Here is a 23,242-nt window from a genome sequence, read left to right on the forward strand (position 1 = left end):
GGTGCCTGTAGTCCCAGCTACTCGGGAGGCTAAGGCAGGAGAATCACTTGAACTTAGGAGGCAGAGGTTGCAGTGAGCTGATATCACGCCACTGCACTCCAACCTGGGCGACAGAGTAAGACTCTATCTCAAAAAAAAAAAAAAAAGAAAAAGAAAAGAAAAGAAACCATTCCCTACTGATAAGAAAGTGTAGGGAAAGGCAAGGAGATGGTGAAATGCCAAGAGTATGATAAAAATCTGTCTATGTAGTCAGAGAACAGAACAGGACAGAACAGGATTCAGAGATGAGAATGGAGAACGTGGACAGACACTCAGCCTCAAGTAAGAGCAAGGGAGATGGATTGACCCCTTTGTATTAGATAATATCAACTGAGATAATATCAACGTTGTATTCCCCACTTTGATGGCATTCTCCTTTTAAATCCACCTCCAAGGCATCTTTGAGATGGCTTCCCCAGCCCGTCATCTCCTGGGTAGAAAAAGGAAACACATGGGCCACTTGCCTCCGCTCATCATTCCAGGGCTTTCAGAGGGAAGCTCAGTCCATCACAAGCTGGTGAATGACCCAAGGGAGATACGGGAAGTTTTTGGAGGTGGGGGGCATTGTGGGGTGGGCCCAGCAGTCTGAAGACACCATGAAATTGTCATTCTAGGGATGATATATTACTACTTCATGGACTATCATCCTTTGCCCAGATCTGTCCATGGACAAAATCCCCACCACTGGGGTGCTATTTGATCTCCAAAATCCAGATAAGCCAGTTTGTCCCCTGAGCCCCTCTGCCTCTTTTTAATGACCTTTAACCTATTTTTTCTTGATCCCCAGGATCAGACAAGAGTACTGGGAGCTGGAGCTTACAGTCAAAGGAGAAATGAGCAATCTGCAACCTTTGGAGGAGGTCAGCTGGGTGCAGGTTGAGGGGAGGGTGATCATATGGGGAGAAGGAAGGTGAGGACCTTAATGTCTTGGAAAGAGGGAGTGAAAACATCATGACCAGAAGTCAGAGCTAGGAGGTACTTTGTAATCAACAAAACAGCAAAAAACGACTCAGAGATGGAACCCAAGTTAGGTTGGGGGGTGGGGGCAGTCAGACTCAGCTACATCTGACTCCAAAGATCAAGTTCTTCTCAACACATTAAACGTTCTGAGAAGTCCTGCAATTAACAATTTTACGTTGAGTTTTTAAAAGATGACGTTCTTATCACTGGGGTACTCAGTACCCTGCTTCTGTTCTGAAAAGAAATGTTGACTCCCCAAAATTCTTCTTCCTCAGATGGAAAGCACGGGATCTCAGTATTAGCTTCAGAAACTCTGAGACCTCTGCAAGTGAGGAGGTAATAGAGGAATGCTCAGCACATCCTTGGGGAGGATGAGGAGACTTGTAAAGCCACAAAATATGACAACTGGAAGGGATCTTCAAAATCACACACGCTCTCATTGTCTATATTTGGAAAGTGAGGCTCAGATGATCAGATGGGTGCAGTAACTTGCCCCAAGTTCACACCAATCTAGGACAAAGCTGGACCCCAGGTTGGGTTGCCAGGTTTGGGAAATAAAAATAAAGGACACCCAATTCACATCAACAACAAATAATTGTGTAGTATAAGTATATCCCATGCAATATTTGGGATATACTTATACTAAAAAATCATTTCTTTTTTAATTTGAAATGTAAATGTACCTGAGCATCTTGTATTGTACCTGACAACCCTTAGCTCAAGCCTCTCTTGTTTCGTTTGTTTGCTTTTGTGACGGGGTCTCACTTGTTGCTCAGGCAAGAGTGCAATGGCAAGATCATGGCTCATTGCAACCTCAACCTCCCAGGCTCAAGTGATTCTCCCACCTCAGCCTCCAAAGTAGCTGGGACCACAGGTGCACACCAGCACAACCTGCTAATTTCTTTTTTTTCTTGTCTTTCTTTTTTTTTTTTTTTTTTTTTTTGAGACAGAGTCTCACTCTGCTGCCCAGGCTGGAATGCAATGGTGTGATCTCAGCTCACCACAACCTCTGCCTCCTGGGTTCAAGCGATTTTCCTACCTCAGCCTCCCAAGTAGCTGGGACTACAGGTGCATGCCACCACACTCAGCCAATTGTTTGTATTTTTAGTAAACATGGGTTTTCACCACGTTAGCCAAGATAGTCTCTATTTCCTGACTTTGCGATCCGCCCACCACAGCCTCCCAATGTGCTGGGATTACAGGTGTGAACCACCACACCTGGTCCAGATAATTTTGTCATTTTCTGTAGAGACAGAGTCTCACTATGTTGCCCAGGCTTGTCTCAAACTCCTGGGCTAAAGTGATCCTCCCACCTCAGCCTCCCAAAGTGATGGGACCACAGGCATGAGCCATCACACCCAGCCTCCACACCTCTTTTGACTACATCAGCTTCTCCTTGAACCTCCCATGCTGATTTTTGTCATTTCTTGGCCCAGGAGAAATACGATATGTCAGGTGCCCGCCTGGCCCTCACATTGTGTGTCACCAAAGCCCGGGAAGGTTCCGAAGAAGACCTGGATGCCCTGGAACACATGTTTCAGCAGCTGAGATTCAAAAGCACCATGAAGAGAGACCCCACTGCCCAGGTATCAGGGTGCCTACTCCAAGCCAGGCTGGGGGAAAGATACTAGGTTGGATGTGTGGGCTCTAGGGACTCAGCTGAGTCTGGTTCTTCCTCCCACTCCAGCAATTCCAGGAAGAGCTGGAAAAATTCCAGCAGTCCATCGATTCCTGGGAAGAACCCGTCAGTTGCGCCTTTGTGGTACTCATGGCTCACGGGAGGGAAGGCCTCCTCAAGGGAGAAGATGGGGAGATGGTCAAGCTGGAGAACCTCTTTGATGCTCTGAACAACAAGAACTGCCAGGCCCTGCGAGCCAAGCCCAAGGTGTACATCATACAGGCCTGTCGAGGAGGTGGGGACAGACCCAAGAGCAGTCTGTGGTTTGTTGTTTTTGTTTTGTTTTGTTTTCTTGAGACAGAGTCTTGCTCTAGCACCCGGGCTGGAGTGCGCTGGTGCAATCTCAAATCATTGCAATCTCCATCTCCCAGGCCCCAGCCATCCTCCTGCCTCAGCCTACTGAGGAACTGAGACTACAGGCGCCTGCCACTATGTCCAGCTAATTTTTGTAGAGACAGGGTCTCATTATGTTGCCCAGGCTGGTCTGAAACTCCTGAGGCCAATCAATCCTCCTGCCTCAGCCTCCCGCCACCACCACGCCCAACCAAGTCTATGGTTTTATCCAAGCCAGTCTCAGATCCAAAGCCCCAGCTGAAGCCAGGCACCATGGCTCATGCCTGTAATTCCCGTACTTTGGGAGGCCCAGGTGGGAAGATTTGAGGCCAGGAGTTCAAGACTAGCTTCTGGGCAACATAGTGAGAACCCAGCTCTACAAAAAAATTTAAAAACTAGCCAGGAGCATGGTGGCATGGGCCTGCAGTTCTAGCTGCTCAGGAGGCTGAGGCAAGAGGATCACTTGAGCCCAGGATTTAGAGGCTGCGGTGAGCTATAATTACATCACTGCACTCCAGCCTGGGCAACAGAGCAAGCCCTTGTCTCTAAAAAATCATATTAAATTAAAAAGCCCCACTGTACCTGCATACCACCAGACCATCCTAGGACCTTCTCCTTACCTTTTTTTCTAAGAGGCAACATCTCACTCTGTCACCCAGGCTAGAGTGCAGTGGTACAATCATGGCTCACTGCAGCCTCAAGCTCCCAAGTTCAAGTTATCCTCCTGCCTCAGCCTCCCAAAGCGCTGGGAGGACAGGTGTGAGTCACCATGCCCGGCCCCTTTCCTTACCTTTCTCTCTGACTTTGTCTTCTCCTCTGCTTGTTGTTTCAGAACAAATGGACTCCGGTGAAATAGTAGGTGGGGATGAGATTGTGATGGTCACCAAAGACGGCCCCCAAACCATCCCAACTTACACAGACGCCCTGCACGTCTACTCCACGGTGGAGGGTATGAGCTCCCAGCTGGCCCAATGCTACCTCTGCTCTTCCCCATCACCTGCCACTCCCCTGAACCTCTCCTCCAGGACCAACCCCCTTCCAGGATCCCCTCTCTCTACCCCCCTAAACCTCCCCCGAGCCCACCTCTCTGGGATTCCCAGGATACATCTCCTACCGACATGATCAGAAAGGCTCCTGCTTCATCCAGACCCTGGTTGATGTGTTCACAAAGAGAAAAGGACATATCTTGGAGCTTCTGACAGAGGTGAGTTGACATGAGGTAGCTGGGCCACCACTCAGGCCAAGTAGGGTGCAGGCAGAGGGGGCTGCGCCTCTTCCTAACTCCTCTCCAGTTCCCCCAGCCCCAAACCCAACGCACATCTCAACACAGAAACTAAGATGCCCATCTTCCAACAACTTTCCCAAATGCAGGAACTCTCAAAACTCACAGTATGTGAAATCACTTCAGTGAAATACAGATAAATTTCTGTAATCAAACCTCCCCTTGGATATAAACAATGTTTGGGCAAACTGTTTTCTTTTAATGTTTGTATGTGTTTTTATTGCAAATTAGGAAAACAAATGGCCAACCAAGGATTCCATACAAACTATGGTACAGGAGGAGACCATAAAGGTCTCTAATCTTGGGACAAGAATACCCACCTGCCCCGTTACCTAACCCTCCCCCCATAAGCCCATGACACTGACTTCTCCAAGCTGACCACACCCGTTGCTGCAGGTGACCCGGCAGATGGCAGAAGCAGAGCTGGATCAGGAAGGAAAACCAAGGAAAGTGAACCCTGAAATCCAAAGCACCCTCCGGAAACGGCTGTATCTGCAGTAGGAGCAGAAAGACAGGGAGGAGCTTTCCTTCCATCATTCCTTCTGTACCACAGAAATTTAGAGGCAGCTCTTACCACTTCCCAATATCTTCTCTTCCCAAGGATAAATGACGCCTAGTTTCTTTTTCATCATGCCCCTCATGCAGGTCCTCCTTTAATCTGTCCCTGTCCTTCTTAGAGCAAGCCAGCCAAAACTTAGCACAAGGCACGGTGGTAACATTAACATCATCTCCCTCAGGCTGGACATTCTATCTTTATTAATGCAACCTACGAGACCTAAGAGTGCATTCACTTATCCTACTTTCTGTTCCTGTGGTCTTCTTTCTCCCATGAAGCAGAAACAGGATAAAACTCAAGATTTTCCATGGACAAATCAATGCCCACTCATCCCCTCCCACCCCAATCCAACCTCCACTGGCTCCTGCATCTCACTTGGAGATAAAACCTCCTCCTGTGGTCAATGCATTCCCAACTTCCAGTTCCCTCCTTCACTCTGGTGATTTAGTAAGGCAAGAACCATTCTTTCCAAAACCACTCCTCCTTGGCTAGCAAGTTGGTGTCTTAACTCCGTTCTCTTCCTGGCTCATGGCCTCTCTGGATAATGAAGTTGTCTCTTCCTTTCTGGATCTCTTCCTCCTCACACCCCTCCCCCTGAGACCCCGGACTCTGCCCTCTCTCCAAGAAAATCCATCCATTCATCTATTCTTGCAGTCAACTACTCTGAATTAGAGCATGCTGGAGCTATGTCAAATTCCCTGTTGTCACCTTGCTATTTTGCAGACAATATAATGTTTAACCTCTCTTAACAAGAGAGGTTCAATAATTTGTCAAATGCAACACAGTAAGACAGAGACAAGGACAAGGTTTGACTTCCAGTCCAGCCTCCTTTCCACGACATGCTAAGTCTTGATCCATCTGAAATCTTTCTTGATTAGTGAAGATGCCTAATAATTTTCCCTACCTCCAAGGTAGGAGCCTTCTGGAAGTTTCTAGAAATTCTCAATAACCACCAGCTAAGGTTACCTCCAGGTAACCTTGTAGCACCAGGCTGGAAGTCAGACCGGCTTCACTATCTTCCCAGTCTGTATCTCCCCATCCCCAGCCCTGACCTTTCCTGCTCAGATAATCTGTGGGTGCATCCAGTGTCACTGAAAACTCAGAGCTAAAGATGAACCTTTTCTTCTCCTCCAAGCATCCCCTGGTATCCTCAACCTCAGATTCCAGGTTGCGATTTCTGCAGTTAATCTATGACCCCTCTCTTCTTGCATCCTTCATATGCCACCAGACACCATGCCCAGTCCAGCTTGATTTTGAAACAACTTTCGTGCCTGTCTTCTCTTCCCTGACATGTTACTCTCCAGGCTCAAGTCCTCATCTTCTCTTATCTGCATCTTTGCAACCAACTTCCTCCCTTGCCTCTCTGCATTTCCAACTCACTTTCCATGTGTTTTCTGTATCATCTATAACAGTGATCTCCCTGGAACACTCAAGAAGGCATGACATACCCTATTACTTAAAGACCAGGGGTCTGGGTTCAGTGGCTCACACCTGTAATCCCAACACTTTGGGAGTCTGAAGTGGGAGGATCACTTGAGGAGAGGAGTTAGAGACCAGCCTGGGCAACACAGCAAGACCTCATCTCTACAAAAAAAATTAAATAATTAATTAATTAATGAATTAACTGGGTATGGTGGCAAGTGACTGTAGTCCCAGCTACTCAGGAGGCTGAGGTTGGAGGATCACTTGAGCCCAGGAGTTTGAGGCTGCAGGGATCTATGATCATGCCACTGCATCCCAGCTCTAAGCAGGAGAGTGAGATCTGGTCTCCAAAATCAATCAATCAATCAAATAAAGACCAAAGTCAAACTGCACATCGGGATCTCTCACACCTTTCCAGTGTTGCCATCTGCCAGCACTTAGCTTAACACATCTCCCACCTCTTCCGCCATGAATTCACTCTTTGAGCAAGGCTAATGTCGTCTTACTCACCCTTGCCTCTAAGCGTTTGCTATCACCATTGCCCCTAAGCTGGGGGGCTCTCCCTCTCCCTTTATCCCTCTTCTACTACCCCCCACCCCTACTTTTTCCAAAAACCCATTTCCACTCTTTTTTCTGGTTGATCCTGCCCTCTCGCCCAGAACAAGATGCTGGAAATGACCACTTCCGGAGGACAGGGAACAAGTGCTTGATCTGCATAATAAGTATTCAATAAACAGTTGTCAAACTTTGAAAGAAAGTGTTGAAATCTTTGTTCTGTGCTGAAACCATGAGGCTGATATGAATGAGTTATGGATTTAATTTTTTCCCCCAGTGGCAACTTCTTCCCAGGTGTGTCTATCATGAATGGAGAATCAGGAGCCTCATCCTGTGTCTTCTTTCCTTTTTTTTTTCTTTAAGAGATAAAATCTTGCTCTGCCAACCAGTCTGGAGTGCAGTGGTGCATCATAGCTCACTGCAACCTCCTGGGCTCAAGCCGTCCTCCCACCTCAGCCTCCCACGTAGTTAGAACTACAGGTGTGCCCCACCACACCTGGCTAATTTTCTTATTCTTTTGTAGAGATGGGGTCTCACTATGTTGCCAAGGCTAGTCTCACTCTCCTGGTCTCAAGCAAACCTCCTGCCTTGGTCTCTCAAAGTGCTGAGATAACAGGCGTGACCCTCCACAGTGAGCTCCTGTCTCTTTCATAGAAACAGATGGCTTGGGAATTTGTAAAGCTGCAGGCAACACTTCCATGCTGAATGGCCATCTTTTACATAATCGTTCCATCTCCAGAATGTTTCCAAGGAAGTATGCAGACACAGAAATGTTGCTTTTCAGAGCTATAAGGGACATTGGAGGTGGGCTAGTTACAGAATCAAAGACATTTAGCAAGTGTGCCACCTCTCTCTAGCCCGGTGCCCACGGCAGACATGACTAATCAACCACATATATTTTTCCTAATGAACTCAAGCGTAGCCTCAAAGCCTTTCTCCTATGAGCACTCAGGAAACTGACACCTGTCTATTCGCATAAGCACATCATCCCTGATCCATCTGAACCTGAACCTCCGCCTTAGGGAGTAAATTGTGTGTTGTCCTCTTTTGTGGTACACTCAGTGCTCTAGCCATGGCAGTAACTGGGGTTTTATCCATGGAAATGGCAAAGCAAGTGGCCAATGCAGGGGTGGGTTTCCAGGGCCAAGAGATCCGGGGTGCTGCATGCACTGAGTTCTATACACTCATTTATGTGCCAACCTGCTGTCCAATCACCCAATGATTCTGAAGTTTCCAAATATGAGATTCAGAAAACTGTGTCTCATTCACCAGATCCAGCCTGCAGTTTGCTTTATCAACAAAGCTTTGCCGGCACACAGGTAAATGTATTCACTTACATACTGTCTGCGGTGCCTTCTCCCTACAACGGAAGAGGTGAGTACTTAGAACAGACAACATATGGCCCATAACGCTGGCTATCAACTATTTGGCCTCTTACAGGGAAGGTTTGACAACCTCTACCCTAATATCTTTCCAAAAATTCCTATTTTGAGATATCACCTCACACCCGTTAGGATGGCTATTATCAAAAAGATAGGAGATAAGTGTTGGTGAGGGTGTGCAAAAAAGGGAAACTTTGTACTATGTTGGTGGGAAATAGAATGGTGCAGCCATTGTAGAAGACAGTATGGAGATTCCTAAAGAAATTAAAATCAGGCCAGGCACGGTGGCTCACGCCTGTGATCCCAGCACTTAGGAAGGCTGAGGCGGGCAGATCACTTGAGGTCAGGAGTTCAAGACCAGCCTGGCCAACATGTTGAAACCCCATCTCTACTAAAAACTCAAAATTTAGCTGGGCATGGTGGTGGGCGCCTGTGATCCCAGCTACTTGGGAGGCTGAGGCAGGAGACTTGCTTGAACCTGGGAAGTGGAGGTTGCAATGAGCCGAGATGATGCCACTGCACTCCAGCCTGGGCAACAGGGTGAGACTCTGTCTCAAAAAATGAAAAAAGAAAAAAGAAATTAAAATTTCAGAGGTGGGAGGATCACCTGAGTCCAGGAATTCGAGGCAGCAGTGGGCTATGATCATGCCACTGCATTCTAGCCTGGGCAACAGAGCAATACCCTGTCTCAAAATAAAATAAAATAAAATAATTTAATTTAATTTTAAAAAAGAAAAGGAATGAAGGACTAATATGGGCTACAACCTGAATGAACCTTGAAAACATTATGCAAAGTGGAAAAGCCCATTGCAAAAAGTCACATATTACACAGTTTCATTTATACGAAGTGCTCAGAACAGGGAAGTCCATAAAGACAGAAAGCAGATCAGCAGCTGCCAGGAGTTGAAGGGAAAGAAAGGAGAAGTGATTGTTTAATGACTACAGGTTTCCTTCTGGAGTGATTTAAAAACTCTTGGAAATACAAAAAATTACCCAGGCATGGAGGCATGTGCCTGTAGTCCCAGCTACTTGGGAGGCTGAGGCAGGAGAATCACTTGGACCTGGGAGGCAGAGGTTGCAGTGAGCTGAGATCACACCGCAGCACTCCAGCCTGGGTGACAGAGTGAGACTCCCTCTCAAAAAAAAAAAAAAAAACTTTTGGAATTAGATAGTGGTGATGGTTGCATAACTCTTTGAACATATCAAAAACCATTGAATTGTATACTTTCTTTTTTGGGTGGATGGGCATAGGTTCTCATTCTATTGCCCAGGTTGGAGTGCAGTAGCACAACCTCGGCTCACTGCAACCTCCACCTGCTGGGCTCAAGCGATCCTCCTGCCTCAGCCTCCCAAAGTGCTGGGATTACAGGCATGAGCCACCAGGTCCCACAATGAATTAGATACTTTCGAAGGGTGAATGTTATGGTATGTTAATTATATATTAACAAAGCCGTTGTTTTAAAAAAAGGAAAATGTACCTATTATAAAAGGAAAGTTAGTATCACTTGCCACAGTAGGAAATAACCATACCAACAAGAATATACAATTAAAATCTTACATCATCTCAATGTACCACCAGGAGTGAGTGTCACATACTACGTACAAACATTTCTCTAGCAGTATTGCTCATTCAAAGGCTACGAGCATTTTAATTTTGATAGATTTGTACACTCATTCATTGCATTAAAATAACTTATCAAATCTCTATCGAATACCAAATGCTGTCCTAGGTGCTGGAAATAGTGTCATTGACAAAGGCAAAGTCTTTGATCTCATGGGACCTACACTGTAGTAGGGGAAATGTGATAAGCAAACACATAACACCACAATATGTATTTTTGGTAGTGCTGAGTGTCGTGGAGAAAAATAAAGCATCGTAAGGGGGTTACAGAACCATGGCAACAAGGTGCTTTTTTATTGTGGTAAAATACACATAATATAAAATGTATTGCCTTAATCTTTTTTTTTCTTTTTCTTTTTCTTTTTTTTTTTTTGAGACAGAGTTTTGCTCTGTTGCCCAGGCTGGAGTGCAATGATGCGATCTCGGCTCACTGCAACCTCCACCTCCCAGGTTCAAGCAATTCTCCTGCCTCAGCCTTCCAGGTAGCTGGGATTACAGGCGCCCACCACCATGGCCGGCTAATTTTTGTGTTTTTAGTAGAGATGGGATTTCACCATGTTGGCCACACTGATCTCAAACTCCTGACCTCGAGTGATCTGCCCACCTCAGCCTCCCAAAGTGCTAGGATTACAGGTGTGAGCCACCACGCCCAGCCTCGCTTTACCATTTTAAAATATTCAAGCAGTGGCATTTAGTGCATTTACAGTGTTGTGCAACCAACACCTCTGTCTAGTCCCAGAATATTTTAATTACCCAAAAGGAAACCCCACACTCAGACAAGTGTCAGGAGTCTTGCTCTGTCACCAAGGCTGGAGTGCAGTGGCACGATCTCGGCTTCTGCAACCTCCTCCTCCTGGGTTCAAGCGATTCTCCTGCCTCAGCCTCCAAGTAGCTGGAACTACAGGCACATTCCACCATGCCTGGCTAATTTTTTCTTTTTTTTTTTTTAGTACAAAGGGGGTTTCACCACGTTAGCCAGGATGGCCTTGATCTCGTGACCTCATGATCCACCCACCTCAGCCTCCCAAAGTGCTGGGACTACGGGTGTGAGCCACCTTGCCCGGCTGCCACTGAGACTCTTAACAGGGTAATAGGCCTTCCTACTTTCCCTGATGAAGGTGGGTGCCAGGGAGTGTGATATTTCCATGTTATATCCAGCACCTGGATAATAACATGTGCAGTGAAATGAGTCCTGTTATGTGAATCAATGTTCTCTATTAATCTAAACTTGGATATAATATTTTCAACTAATGCCTTGACTGCCTTATTAGCAGTTGTACTTGAAAAGGAAATAGGTTCTACCCAATGAGTAAGGTGATCTGCTATTACCAATAAATGCTTTGGATGACCAGTTGGAGGCATCTCTGTGTAATCAATCTGGATACTCTGGAATGGCCTTAAGCCTGGATTCCTTCCCCCAAGGGGTAATTTTTTTAATACTTTATTAGTTTTCTTACATACCAAGCAACTGTCTGTAACCTGTTTGGCTAGGAGATAAATTCCTATGCACCCATAAACTCTGAGGACTGCGTGGCACATGGCTTGGGGCCCCCAATGTGTCCCTCAATGCCTTTGGTATCAGATTCCCCTCATAAGGTGTTTGGATAACATTCCTCTCTGGTCTGGAGAAGGGCTAATATCCAGAATCTACAAAGAACTTAAACAAATTCACAAGAAAAAAAAAACCATCAAAAAGTGGGCAAAGGATATGAACAGACACTTCTCAAAAGGAGACATTCATGCAGCCATCAAACCATGAAAGAAAGCTCATCATCACTGGTCATTAGAGAAATGCAAACCAAAACCACAATGAAATATCATCTCACACCAGTTAGAAAGGCAATAATTAAATAATCAGGAGACAACAGATACTGGAAAGGATGTGGAGAAATCAAAATGCTTTAACACTGTTGGTGGGAGTGTAAATTACTTCAACCATTGTGGAAAACAGTGTGAAGATTCCTCAAGGATCTAGAACTAAAAATACTGTTTGACTCAGCAATCCCATTACTGGGTATATATCCAAAGGATTATAAATCATTCTGTTACAAAGACACATGCACATGTATGTTTATTGTGGCACCGTTCACAATAGCAAAGACTTGGAACCAACCCAAATGCCCATTAATGATAGACTGGATAAAGAAAATGTGGCACATATACACCATGGAATACTATGCAGCCATAAAAAAGAATGAGTTCATGTCCTTTGCAGGGACATGGATGAAGCTGGAAATCATCATCCTCAGCAAACTGACAGAGGAACAGAAAACCAGACATTGCACGTTCTCACTCATAAGTGGGAGTAGAACGGGAACACATGGACACAGGGAGGGGAATATCACACACTGGGGCCTGTCATGGGGAGAGGTCTAGGGGAGGGATAGCATTAAGAGAAATACCTAACGTAGATGAGGAGGTGATTGATGCAGCAGACCCCCATGGCACGTGTATAACTATGTAACAAACCTGTACCTTCTGCATGTGTACCCCAGAACTTAAAGTATAATAAAAAATAAAATAAAAATATGAAAAGAGGTCTTTCCTGATAGTGAAGTTAAAAAAAGAGAGAGCTAGAATAAAAAGAGATCTAACTTCACTATCAGTCAGGGAAGCGAAAATGAGAGTAACAGTGACTTGCTACTTTTCACTCATCGGACTGGCGATCATTCAAAAAATCATAATGCAATAAAACCCAGTGCTTGCAACTGTGTGTTGAAAAGGACACACCTGTGTGTTGTTTGTGGGAACGTGATTTATTATTGCGTTTTTGGAAAGTGACTAGAACACTACCTCGTTGAAATTCCACAGTGGGAATCCACCCTATAGAATGATATTTATCAAGGAATCATTTGCAGTAGCAGCAAAAGGTAAACTGCAAATAACCTGTGTGCTCTCAGATGTGGAAGGGTTGAATAATCAGAGTACACTCCTGCCATGAGCCATTAGGTAGCTATTAAAAATAATGAGTTAGATATTTATCTGTTCACCTGGAGGAATTCCATGATGTACTTGCTGCCAAGTTTTAAAAAAAAAGTAGATAAATAAGTAGGTTTTAGAGAAACATATATAGTCATGTGTCACTTAATGACAGGGATTGTTTCTGAGAAATGCATTAGGCAATTTTATCATCATGTGAATAACCTAGAGTGAACTTACATAAACCTAAATGGTGTAGCCCACTACACACCAGGGCTAGACAGTCTAGTCTATTGCTCCTAGACTACAGACCCATATAGCACGTTACTATACTGAATACCGTAGGCAAGTGTATCACAACAGCAAGTATTTGTGCATCTAAACACAGAAAAGGTACAGTAGGCCAGCCGCAATGGCTCACACCTGTAATCCCAGCACTTTGAGAGGTCAAGGCAGGTGGATCACTTGAGGTCAGGAGTTCAAGACCAGCGAGGCCAACATGGTGAAACACCGTGTCTACTAAAAACATCCACAAAAGTTAGCTCGGTGTGGGGGTGCAGGCCTGTAGTCCCAGCTACTCAAGAGGCTGAGACAGGAGGATCTCTTGAACCTGAGAAGCGGAGGTTGCAGTGAGCGTAGATTGCATCTCTACACTCCAGCCTGGGAGACAGAGCAAGACTCCATCTCAAAAACAAACAAAAAGACTCACTCTTTTCCTTACCTAAAAGCAAGTCCTCGAGCAGATGCTGAAGATGCCCCAACCTGTAGCCCCTTGTCTCACCACTGATTTCACCTTACAGCAGCAGTGGGCAATTTCACATGTGCTGGCGGAAGCCCCCGCCTCTGTCTTTGCTGTCTGGACATCTTCTCCAGCACCGTGGGAGTGTGTTCAGCCAGTGTGCAATGCAGAGCAGCCTGCACAGCAGGGGATTTAACACCCCCAGGTACCACTGTCAACCAACGAGGGACTCAATGGTAAATACTCAAGTACCTCTTCCCTCAGTGGAATAATTCTGAAAGTGAGCTCTATGTAATACCCCAGAGAACACCCCTGACAGAATTGAGCCCTGTTTCCCACAAAGGGAATATGATATGTTTGTTGGCACACTTTCTTTCCTGCTTCACTTTCCCCACTTCTGGGACCAAATAAACCATCTGTGCCCAATTGCTTTATGATTAGAGCCTGTTTTGAACCCGAATCAAGACTATTAGTTCCCCTGGGCACAATGGCTCACGCCTGCAATCGCAGCAATATGGGAGGCTGAGACAGGAGGATCACTTGAGTCCAGGAGACCAGCCTGGGCAACATAGCAAGATCTCATCTCTCTTAAAAAAAAAAAATTCATTAGCCTGGCATGGTGACCTTGTATTAGATGGTTTTGCCTAACTGTAGGCTAATGTAAGTGTTCTGAGCACTTTTACAGTGGGCGAGGCTAAGCTGTGCTGTTTGGTAGGTTAGGCATGTTCAATGCATTTTTTACTTACAATATTTTATTTTTTTGAGACAGTGTTTCACTCTTGTTGCCCAGGCTGCAGTAAAGTGGTGCAATCTTGGCTCACTGCCACCTCTGCCACCAAGGCTTAAGTGATTCTCCTGCCTCAGCCTCATAAGTAGCTGGGATTAGAGGCATGAGCCACAACGCCTAGCAAATTTTGTATTTTCAGTAGAGACCAGGTTTCGCCATGTTGGCCAGCCTGGTCTCAAACTCCTGACCTCAGGTGATCCACCCGCCTCAGCCTCCCAAAGTGCTTGGATTACAGGTGTGAGCTACTGCGCCCAACCTGACTTATGATATTTTCAATGTATGACCCCATTATCAGTCTCAGAACATCTGTGCCTATAATTTCTTGGTGATGAGAACACATGAAATTGACTCTCAGAGTTTCTCAAGTATACAACCCATTGTTATTAACTATAGTCACTATGCTGTACAAGTAGATCTCTTGAATGTATGCCTCCCATCTAATTGAAATTTTGTATTCTTTCACCAATATCTCCCTCACACCCACCCCCCTCCCCCACCCTCTGGTAATCACAATTCTACTCTATGCTTCTATGAGACTGACCATTTTAAATTCCACATATAAGTGAGAACATGTGGGATCTGCCCTTCTGTACCTGGCTATTTCATGTTACATAATGTCTTCCAGCTTTGTCTATATGGTCGCAAATGGTAGAATTTCCTCTTTTCTTGATGGCTGAATAAATAGTACTCCATTGTGTATTCCTACCACATTTTCTTTATCCATTTATCTGTTTCTAACACAAAACTGCTGTTAAAATTACATATTGTTGGTGGGAGGATGAAAGGGAAAGAGGGTGGGGGGAGGAAAAAAAAGAGGGAGCTGGCCAGGCATGGTGGCTCACACCAGTAATCCCAGCACTATGGGAGGCCAAGGAGCGTGAATCACTTGAGGTCAGGAGTTCGAGACCAGCCTGGCCAACATGGTGAAACCCCATCTCTATGAAAAATACAAAAATTAGCCAGGTGTGGTGGTGCGTGCCTATAATCCCTGCTACTTGGGAGGCTGAGACACAAGAATCACTCGAACCCGGGAAGCGGAAGTTGCAGTGAGCTGAGATGGCACCACCTCACTCCAGCCTGGTGACAGAGCAAGACCCTGACTCAAAAACAGAAAAAGAAAAAAGAAGAGGGAAAGATAACAGGAAAGGAAAAGAAGGAAAACAGAAGATTGTAAGGTTCCTTTTACTGTATAGGGTTTTGGTTGGGTTTGATTCTGCTTGATTTTCATTTGTTTGTTTGTTTGTTTGTTTGAGATGGAGTCTTGCTCTGTCACCCAGGCTAGAGTGCAGTGGTGCGATCTTGGCTCACTGCAACCTCTGCCTCCCAGGTTCGTGATTCACCTGCCTCAGCCTCCTGAGTAGCTGGGATTACCGGTGCCCATCACCACGTCCAGCTAATTTTTTTGTATTTTTCATAGAGACGATGTTCCACCATGTTGGCCAGGTTGGTCTCGAACCCCTGACCTCAGGTGACCTGCCCGCCTCGGCCTCCCCAAGTGCTGGGATTACAGACATGAGCCACTTGGTTTTGTTTTCTATGAAGCTTTGCTCCACTGAAGGATGCAAAAGTGTTTATAGAGAACACCCAAGTTTGAATATCAGCAGCTCCGTTAGGTCCTTGAGACACTGACTGCCTCAGGCATGAATGGCTTGGCTTGAGAGGCAACAGAAGCCCCCTGAAAATGGCTTGAGGATAACCGAACACAAAGGAACTTGATGGATATGATGGAATTTTCACAGAACAGTATAGGTTTCCGTGGGAAGCTGGGACCAGAATGGCATCTCTGACCCCTGGCCCTATATGGCTTCTCTCCCTTTTTGTTCCCACTAGACACAGACCATACATGGAACCAGAAAACCAAACTGAAATCTCAGAATTCTTCCTCCAGGGACTCTCAGAAAAGCCAGAGCATCAGACCCTCCTCTTCACAATATTCCTCTCCACATATGTGGTCACCATCATCGGAAATGTCGTCATTATCCTGGCCATCCTCACGGACTTTCGCCTCCACATGCCCATGTGCTTCTTCCTGTCCAACATGTCACTCGTTGACATCCTATGATCCTCCACCACCGTCCCCAAGATGCTAGTGAACATCCATCAGGACTCAAGGCAGAGCCATCCCCTTAGCAGGCTGCCTCACCCAGATGTACACCTTCCACCTGTTCAGGACCATGGACAGCTTTCTCCTGACAGTAATGGCCATTGACCACTTCGTGGCATTGTCCACCCGCTCCATTACTTGGTCCTCATGTGCCCCGTGTCTGTGGGCTGCTGCTGGGGGCACCGTGGGTGATCACCAACATCCAGTCTCTCATACACACCTGCCTCATGGCTCAACTGACCTTCTGTGCCGGCTCCAAAGTCTCCCACTTCTTCTGTGACCTCATGCCCCTGCTGAAGTTCTCCTGCTCAGACATGCACACCAATGAGCTGGTGATCTTGGTTTCTGGTGTCGTTATGGGCATCACCCACTCTCCTGCATCCTTCTTTCCTACATCCGCATTTTCTGGACAGTCTTTAAGATCCCTTCTGCTCGGGGCAAGTGGAAAGCCTTATCCACCTGTGGCTCACACCTCACTGTTGTGTCCCTGTTCTATGGGACCATCTTTGCTGTGTACTTACAGCCCGCATCCCCCAGCTCCTCCCAGAAGGACAAGGCAGCCGCCCTCATGTGTGAGGTGAGCATCCCCATGCTGAACCCTTTATCTACAGCCTACAGAACAAGGACATGAAGAGGCCCTGGGGAAGCTCATTGGCAAAGCGGCCGTCCCCCTGTCCTACGGCAGAACAGTTATTGGATGCTTATGATGTTCCAGGATCACTGTTGGGTGCTAGGGACACAGAGCGCATCCCATCCCCTAGCTGGGAATACAGACAAGGAATAAATCCTTTCAGTACAATGTGGTAAATGTGTCTTAAAGAGATGAACAAAGTGCATGGGCCCCCAAAGGGAAGGCGTGCATTTTCCCCATGATTTATCTTCCCCATGAAGATCAGAATAGCAAAGATCAAAGTGGCCTGAAATCAGCCCCTCTGGGGGATCGGGCATTTAGGGTTGCTAGGTGGATAAGAGTAGTTGAAAACAAGACATGTGGCTACACTCATTTTAGTATTGACAAAGGATGGGTGTGGTGGCTCAAGCCTGCAATCCCAGCATTTTGGGAGGCCAAGGTGGAACGATCGCTTGAGGCCAGGAGTTTGAGACCAGCCTGGGCAACATTCAGAGACCCTATCTCCACAAAGAAAATCATTTTAGCAAGACATGGTGTGCACACCTGTAGTGTCAGCTATTCAGGAGGCTGAGGCAGGTAGATCATTGGGCCCAGGAGTTCAAGATTGCAGTGAGCTATGATTGCACCACCATACTTCAGCAGCATGGGAATCAGAGCAAGATCTGTCATTCATTCATAGATAGATAGAGCGATAGATGGATAGATAGATAGGATGGATGGATAGACAGACAGACAGAAAGACAGACAGACAGATAGATAGAAAGATGAGATAGGTAGGTAGGTAGATCAATTGATCAATCAATAGATAATAGATGATAGATTGATAGATCAATAGACAGATGATAGAGACAGAGACAGAGAGCGACAGGGTAGATAGATGTAATAGGGAGACAGGTAGATAGATAGATGTAGTGCACCTGTCATCTTAGCTGCTCAGGAGGCTGAGGCAGGAGGCTCTCTCGAGCCAAGGAGATCGAGACTGCAGGGAACTATGACTGCACCACCACATGGCAGCCTGGGCAACAGAGTGAGACCCTGTCTGTAAAAGTAATAATAATAATAAAATACAAAAGGATGTGTTGAAGTCCTAACCCCAAGGACCTCAGAATGTGGCCATATTTTGATGGGCTTCCCTTTGTGGGTAACCTGACCTTTTTCTCTGGCTCCCTTAGCATTTTTTCCTTCATTTCAACCCTGGTGAATCTGATGCTTATATGCCTTGGGGTTGCTCTTCTTGAGGAATATCTCTGTGGTGTTTAGGGTTTTACCATATTGGCCAGAGTGGTCTCAAATTCTGCCTCGGCTTCCTGAAGTGCTGGGATTATAGGCATGAGCCACCGCACCAGCCTGACAGCTTCATGTTGGACTCCTAACCTCCGGAACTGTAAGCCAACAAATTTCTATTGTGTAAGTCACCTAGTTTATGGACTTTTTATTTTTTTATTTTTTATTTTTTTTTTGAGAGAGAGAGACAGGATCTCACTCTGCCACCCAGGCTGGAGTACAGTGGTGGAATCATAGCTCAGGTGCAACCTCATCTCAAACTCCTGGGCTCAAGCAATCCTCCTGCCTCAGCCTCCTGCACAGTTGGGACTACAGGCCCACGCCACTGCAACCAGCAATATATATTTATAGAGCAGGGTCTCACCATGTTGCCCAGGCTGGTCTCAAACTCCTGGTCTCAAGCGATCTGTCCTCCTTGGCCTCCCAAAGTGCTGGGATTGCAGGTGTGAGCCACCACACTCAGCCTGATTTGTGGTACTTTGTTACAACATCCCTAGAAAACAAATACAGTTAGTTTAGGAAATGTCAGCAACCTACAAAGACTGTCAAACGGCTGGGCGCAGTGACTCACAGTTGTAATCCCAGCACTTTGGGAAGACCAGGCAGGTGGATCACAAGGTCAGGAGTTCGAGACCAGCCTGGCCAATATGGTGAAACCCCCATCTCTACTAAGAATACAAAATTCAGCCAGGTGTGGTGGTGGGTACCTGTAGTCCCAGCTACTCGGGAGGCTGAGGCAGGAGAATTACTTGCACCCAGGAGGCGGAGGTTGAAGTGAGCCAAGATTGCACCACTGTCCCCTAGCCTGGGTGACCTGGGTGACAGAGCGAGACTCTATCTCAAAAAAAAAAAAAAAAAGACTGTGTCCCAATATCCCAATACATCCTCTCAAGTTTATGACTGACCACGTGCTCTGGTCAAGGGACCACAGGCTGAACTGGAGAAAAGGATGAAGGATCTAAGTTGCACGGATTTGCTTACTGAGTATCAGTGTGATGCCAGTAATGATGATGACAACCGAGATTTATTATCTAAACAACGCTAACTCCCTTATATGCACAGTCTCAATAAAGTTTAAACAACAGCCCTACAAGGTAGGTGCGAAAGTAATTTCCGGTTTGCCATTGAAAGTAATGGCAAACAGCAATGACTTCTGCACCAACCTACTAGTTAAACACCTTTTTTTCACAGAGGGGAAAGTTAAAGCTTCAAAAGTAAAGCTGGCAAGACGTGGTAGCCAAGGTTCAAACAGCGAACCCATCCCAGAGTGCCGGACCTTGACGAGAACAAGATGTAGCTTAGCATTCAGAGTCTAGAGAAGAAGCCTGCAGATTATAGCCCAAGGCCAAATCCTGCCTGTGATCTCTTCTTACATGGCCTGCAGAGTTTAACAATGTTAACGTTTTTAAATGGTTGGAAAAAAAATAGAAGATATTACTGAGCACAGTGGCTCACGCCTGTAATTCCAGCACTTTGGGAGGCCAAGGTGGGCACATCACCTGAGCTCGGGAGTTTGAGACCAGCCTGGCCAACAAGGTGAAACCCAGTCTAAAAATACAAAATTTGCCAGGTGTGCTGGTAGGCACCAGTAATCCCAGCTACTTGGGAGGCTGAGGCAGAAGAATCACTTGAACCTGGGAGGCAGAGGCTACAGTGAGCCGAGATCATGCCATTGCACTCCAGCCTGGGTGACAGAATGAGACTCCATCGAGGAAGAGGAAGGAGGAGGAGGAGGAGGAAGAAGAAGAAGAAAAAGAATATCTTCTTCCAGAATATAATAGATTCTGGATACAAGAAAAAGGAAAAAGAAGAACATTAATTTTAAAAGAGAAGAAGATTCTATGACCAATTAAAAACATATAAAATTCTGGCTGGGTAGTGGCTCATGCCTATAATCCCAGCGCTATGGAAGGCCGAAGGGGGAGGATCACTTGAGGCCAGGAATTTGAGATCAGCCTGGGCAACACAGTGAAATCCCATCCCTACAGAAATTTAAAAATTAGCCAGGTGTGGTGGTGTGCACCTGTGGTCCCAGCTACGCACGAGGTTGAGGCTAGAGGATCACACACCCAGGAGTTCGAGGCTGCAGTGAGCTGTGATTGCACCACTGCACTTTATCCTGAGCAACAGAGCGAAACCCTGTCTCAAAAAAAAAAAAATTACTGTTTGTCCCTTTACTAAGCAAGTTTAATGACTTCTTTTCTTCAGAAAAACTAGAGCCTGCTACCCAAAGTGATACATGAATCAGAAGAATCATCATGCTTGTTAGAATGAAGGCTCCCACTCTATCCCACACCTGCTAATCATAATTTCCCGAGGCATTCATATGATCCTTAAAGTTTGAACATCACTGCAGGCAGCAATGAAGTGCACCTGTAGCTCCAGCTATTCAAGAGGCTGAGGCACGAGAATCACTTAAGCCCAGGAGTTCGAGTCCAGCCTGGGCAGAATAATGAGACCCCTGTCTCTAAAAACAAACAAACAAACAAAAGCCCCTCACTTTGGGAGGCTGAAGCAGGCAGATCACCTAAGGTCAGGAGTTTGAGACCAGCCTGACCAACATGGAAAAATCCCGTCTCTACTAAAAATACAAAATTAGTGGCACATGCCTGTAGTCCCAGGTACTCAGGAGGCTGAGGCAGGAGAATTGCTTCAGCCCAGGAGGTGGAGGTTGCAGTGAGCCAAGATCACCCCACTGCACTCCAGCCTGGGCAACAAAATCAAAACTCCGTCTCAAACAAACAAACAAACAAACAAAAAAGCTTGTAATTTAAAAGTTTGAGCATCACTGGGCTAGATGGGGGTCCTGTAGATAACTGGGACCCAAATAGGCTTTAGGTTCAGAGATACAGAAGAACCAGATCTGGGATGCTGCTCTAGCTCCTACCATGGACGAGTCTGGGAGGAAACCTTCCCAACCGCTCTAAAAACTCTGAAAACTGCAGTTGGAGAAGTGGCCACTAGGCGGCATCATACCATTTCACCAATTGAATTTAAAACCTCTTTTTTTCCCCCCCAGAAACTCGTATTCTAGCGGTAAGCTGGCCCAGTTCCATGGGCCTTCGGTGTACTCTCCCCCTGGAAGAGAACAAGAAGTTCAAAGTTTCCATGATGAGAGGGAGCCTCTGTTGTTCAAAGAAATCATGGAGACTGGTGTGGCCTGAGCCCAGAGTGACGGGGGTGCTGGTTTGCAGAGGGCCCGTGGAGGGCACTGGGAGTCACACGGTCTGCGGGCCACAGGGATTGTGACCATGACAAGGTTTAAGGAGGATGGGGGGACTGTGCTTCAGAACGAACCCGCTGGTGAGCCACACCATAGATTTGGAGTCAGCACATTTTTTCTGTCAAGGTCCAGGTTGTCAATATTGTCAGCTTTAGGGACCTTACCATCTCCACTGCAATGACTGAACTCGGCTGCTGTCTGGTGAAAGCAGCCATAGATGAGACATCAAGGAATGGCTTGGCTGTGTCCCAATAAAACTATTTATAAACACAGAAGCTTCCATTTCATATCATAGGACATGTCACACAATGTAGCCTTTGGGTTTGTTTTCAACCACTTTTAAGATGTTACACCTATTCTAGGCCAGGTGCATTAGCTCATGCCTGTAATCCCAGCACTTTGAGAGGCTGAGGGAGGAGGATTGCTCGAAGCCAAGAGTTCGAGACCAGACTGGGCAACATAGTGAGACCCCATCTCTACAAACATTTTAAAATTAGCTGGGCGTGGTGGTGCATGCCTGGAGTCTCAGTTACTCAGGAGGCTGAGGAGGGAGGGTCACTTAAGTCCATGAGGTCAAAGCTGCAGGGAGCTATGATTGTACCACTGCACTCCAGCCTGGGGACAGAGTAAGACCACTGTCTCTAAAAAACTAAAAAATAATAAGGCCAGGCGTGGTGGTGCCTGTAATCCCAGCGCTTTGGGAGGCTGAGGCAGGTGGATCACAAGGTCACGAGTTCAAGACCAGCCTAACCAATATGGCGAAACCCTGTCTCTACTAAAAATACAAAGAATTGGCAGGGTGTGGTGGCATGCACCTGTAGTCCCAGCTACTTGGTAGGCTGAGGCAGGAGAATTGCTTCAACCTGGGAGGCAGAGGTTGCAATGAGCTGAGATCACACCACTGCACTCCAGCTTGGGCCACAGAGCAAGACTCCATCTCAAAAATAAATAAATAAATAAATAATAAATATAAATAAATGCAAAACTGCCATTACCTCGAGGGTTGAATTTAGCCTATGGGCTGTAGGTTGTCAATGCCGGTATAGATGGATGGGAATGACAAGAGTTACGGGGGCCAAGAAGGACCAAAAAATGAGGGTGAAGTGGGCTGAAAACCATCAGAAGAAAAGGAGCTGGTGCCACAGGACCTTTGCAAATGCTCTTCCCTCTTCCCACCCCCTCCCGAGTAAATTCCTGCTTGGCACTGACATTACAGCACAGACTCCACTTCCTCAGGGAAGCCTCCCCAGCCCCTGTCCCTTGCCCAGCTACATCAGTTGCCCTAATGTCACACTCACTATCCCCTCATTCACCTCTTCATCACTGCAGTGGTTTTTGGGGTATGTTTTATTTTGAGGCAGTCTTGCTCTGTCTCCCAGGCTGGAGTGCAGTGGGACGATCTTGGCTCATTGCAACCCCCACCTCCTGGGTTCAAATGATTCTCCTGCCTCAGCCTCCCGAGTAGCTGGAATTACAGGCACCCACCACCACGCCTGGCTAATTTTTGTGTTTTCGGTAGAGACATGGTTTCATCATGTTGGCCATGGTTGGCCAGACTGATCTTGAACTCCTTGACCTCAGGTGATCACCTGCCTTGGCCTCCCAAAGTCCTGGGATTACAGGCGTGAGGCACCGTGCCCATCCAGAAAATAATACTTCGAGTGGCTACCGTACTAGTCATAGGGGCACAGAGTTGCACAAGATAAACAGGATAACACAATTTCAGT

General features: G+C 46.4%; 1 protein-coding gene and 1 pseudogene across 1 annotated transcript in view; both read left to right on the plus strand.

The window, feature by feature from the left end:
• Window positions 1–7,023, plus strand: part of CASP14 (caspase 14) — an 8,040-nt gene extending 1,017 nt beyond the window's left edge. Inside the window, exons 2-7 of the mRNA XM_032265859.1 lie at window positions 827–899; window positions 2,436–2,585; window positions 2,687–2,912; window positions 3,843–3,959; window positions 4,111–4,214; window positions 4,689–7,023. Coding sequence (XP_032121750.1) covers window positions 873–899; window positions 2,436–2,585; window positions 2,687–2,912; window positions 3,843–3,959; window positions 4,111–4,214; window positions 4,689–4,793 — 729 coding nt within the window. The 5' untranslated portion in view covers window positions 827–872 and the 3' untranslated portion in view covers window positions 4,794–7,023. The remainder of the gene's footprint in view (window positions 1–826; window positions 900–2,435; window positions 2,586–2,686; window positions 2,913–3,842; window positions 3,960–4,110; window positions 4,215–4,688) is intronic.
• Window positions 7,024–16,116: 9,093 nt separating this feature from the next.
• Window positions 16,117–21,595, plus strand: LOC116541603 (annotated as a pseudogene).
• Window positions 21,596–23,242: the final 1,647 nt, after the last annotated feature.

Source organism: Sapajus apella, unplaced genomic scaffold (assembly GCF_009761245.1).
Source record: "Sapajus apella isolate SASKATOON/1434 unplaced genomic scaffold, GSC_monkey_1.0 scaffold152, whole genome shotgun sequence".
NCBI classification, from domain to species: domain Eukaryota; kingdom Metazoa; phylum Chordata; class Mammalia; order Primates; family Cebidae; genus Sapajus; species Sapajus apella.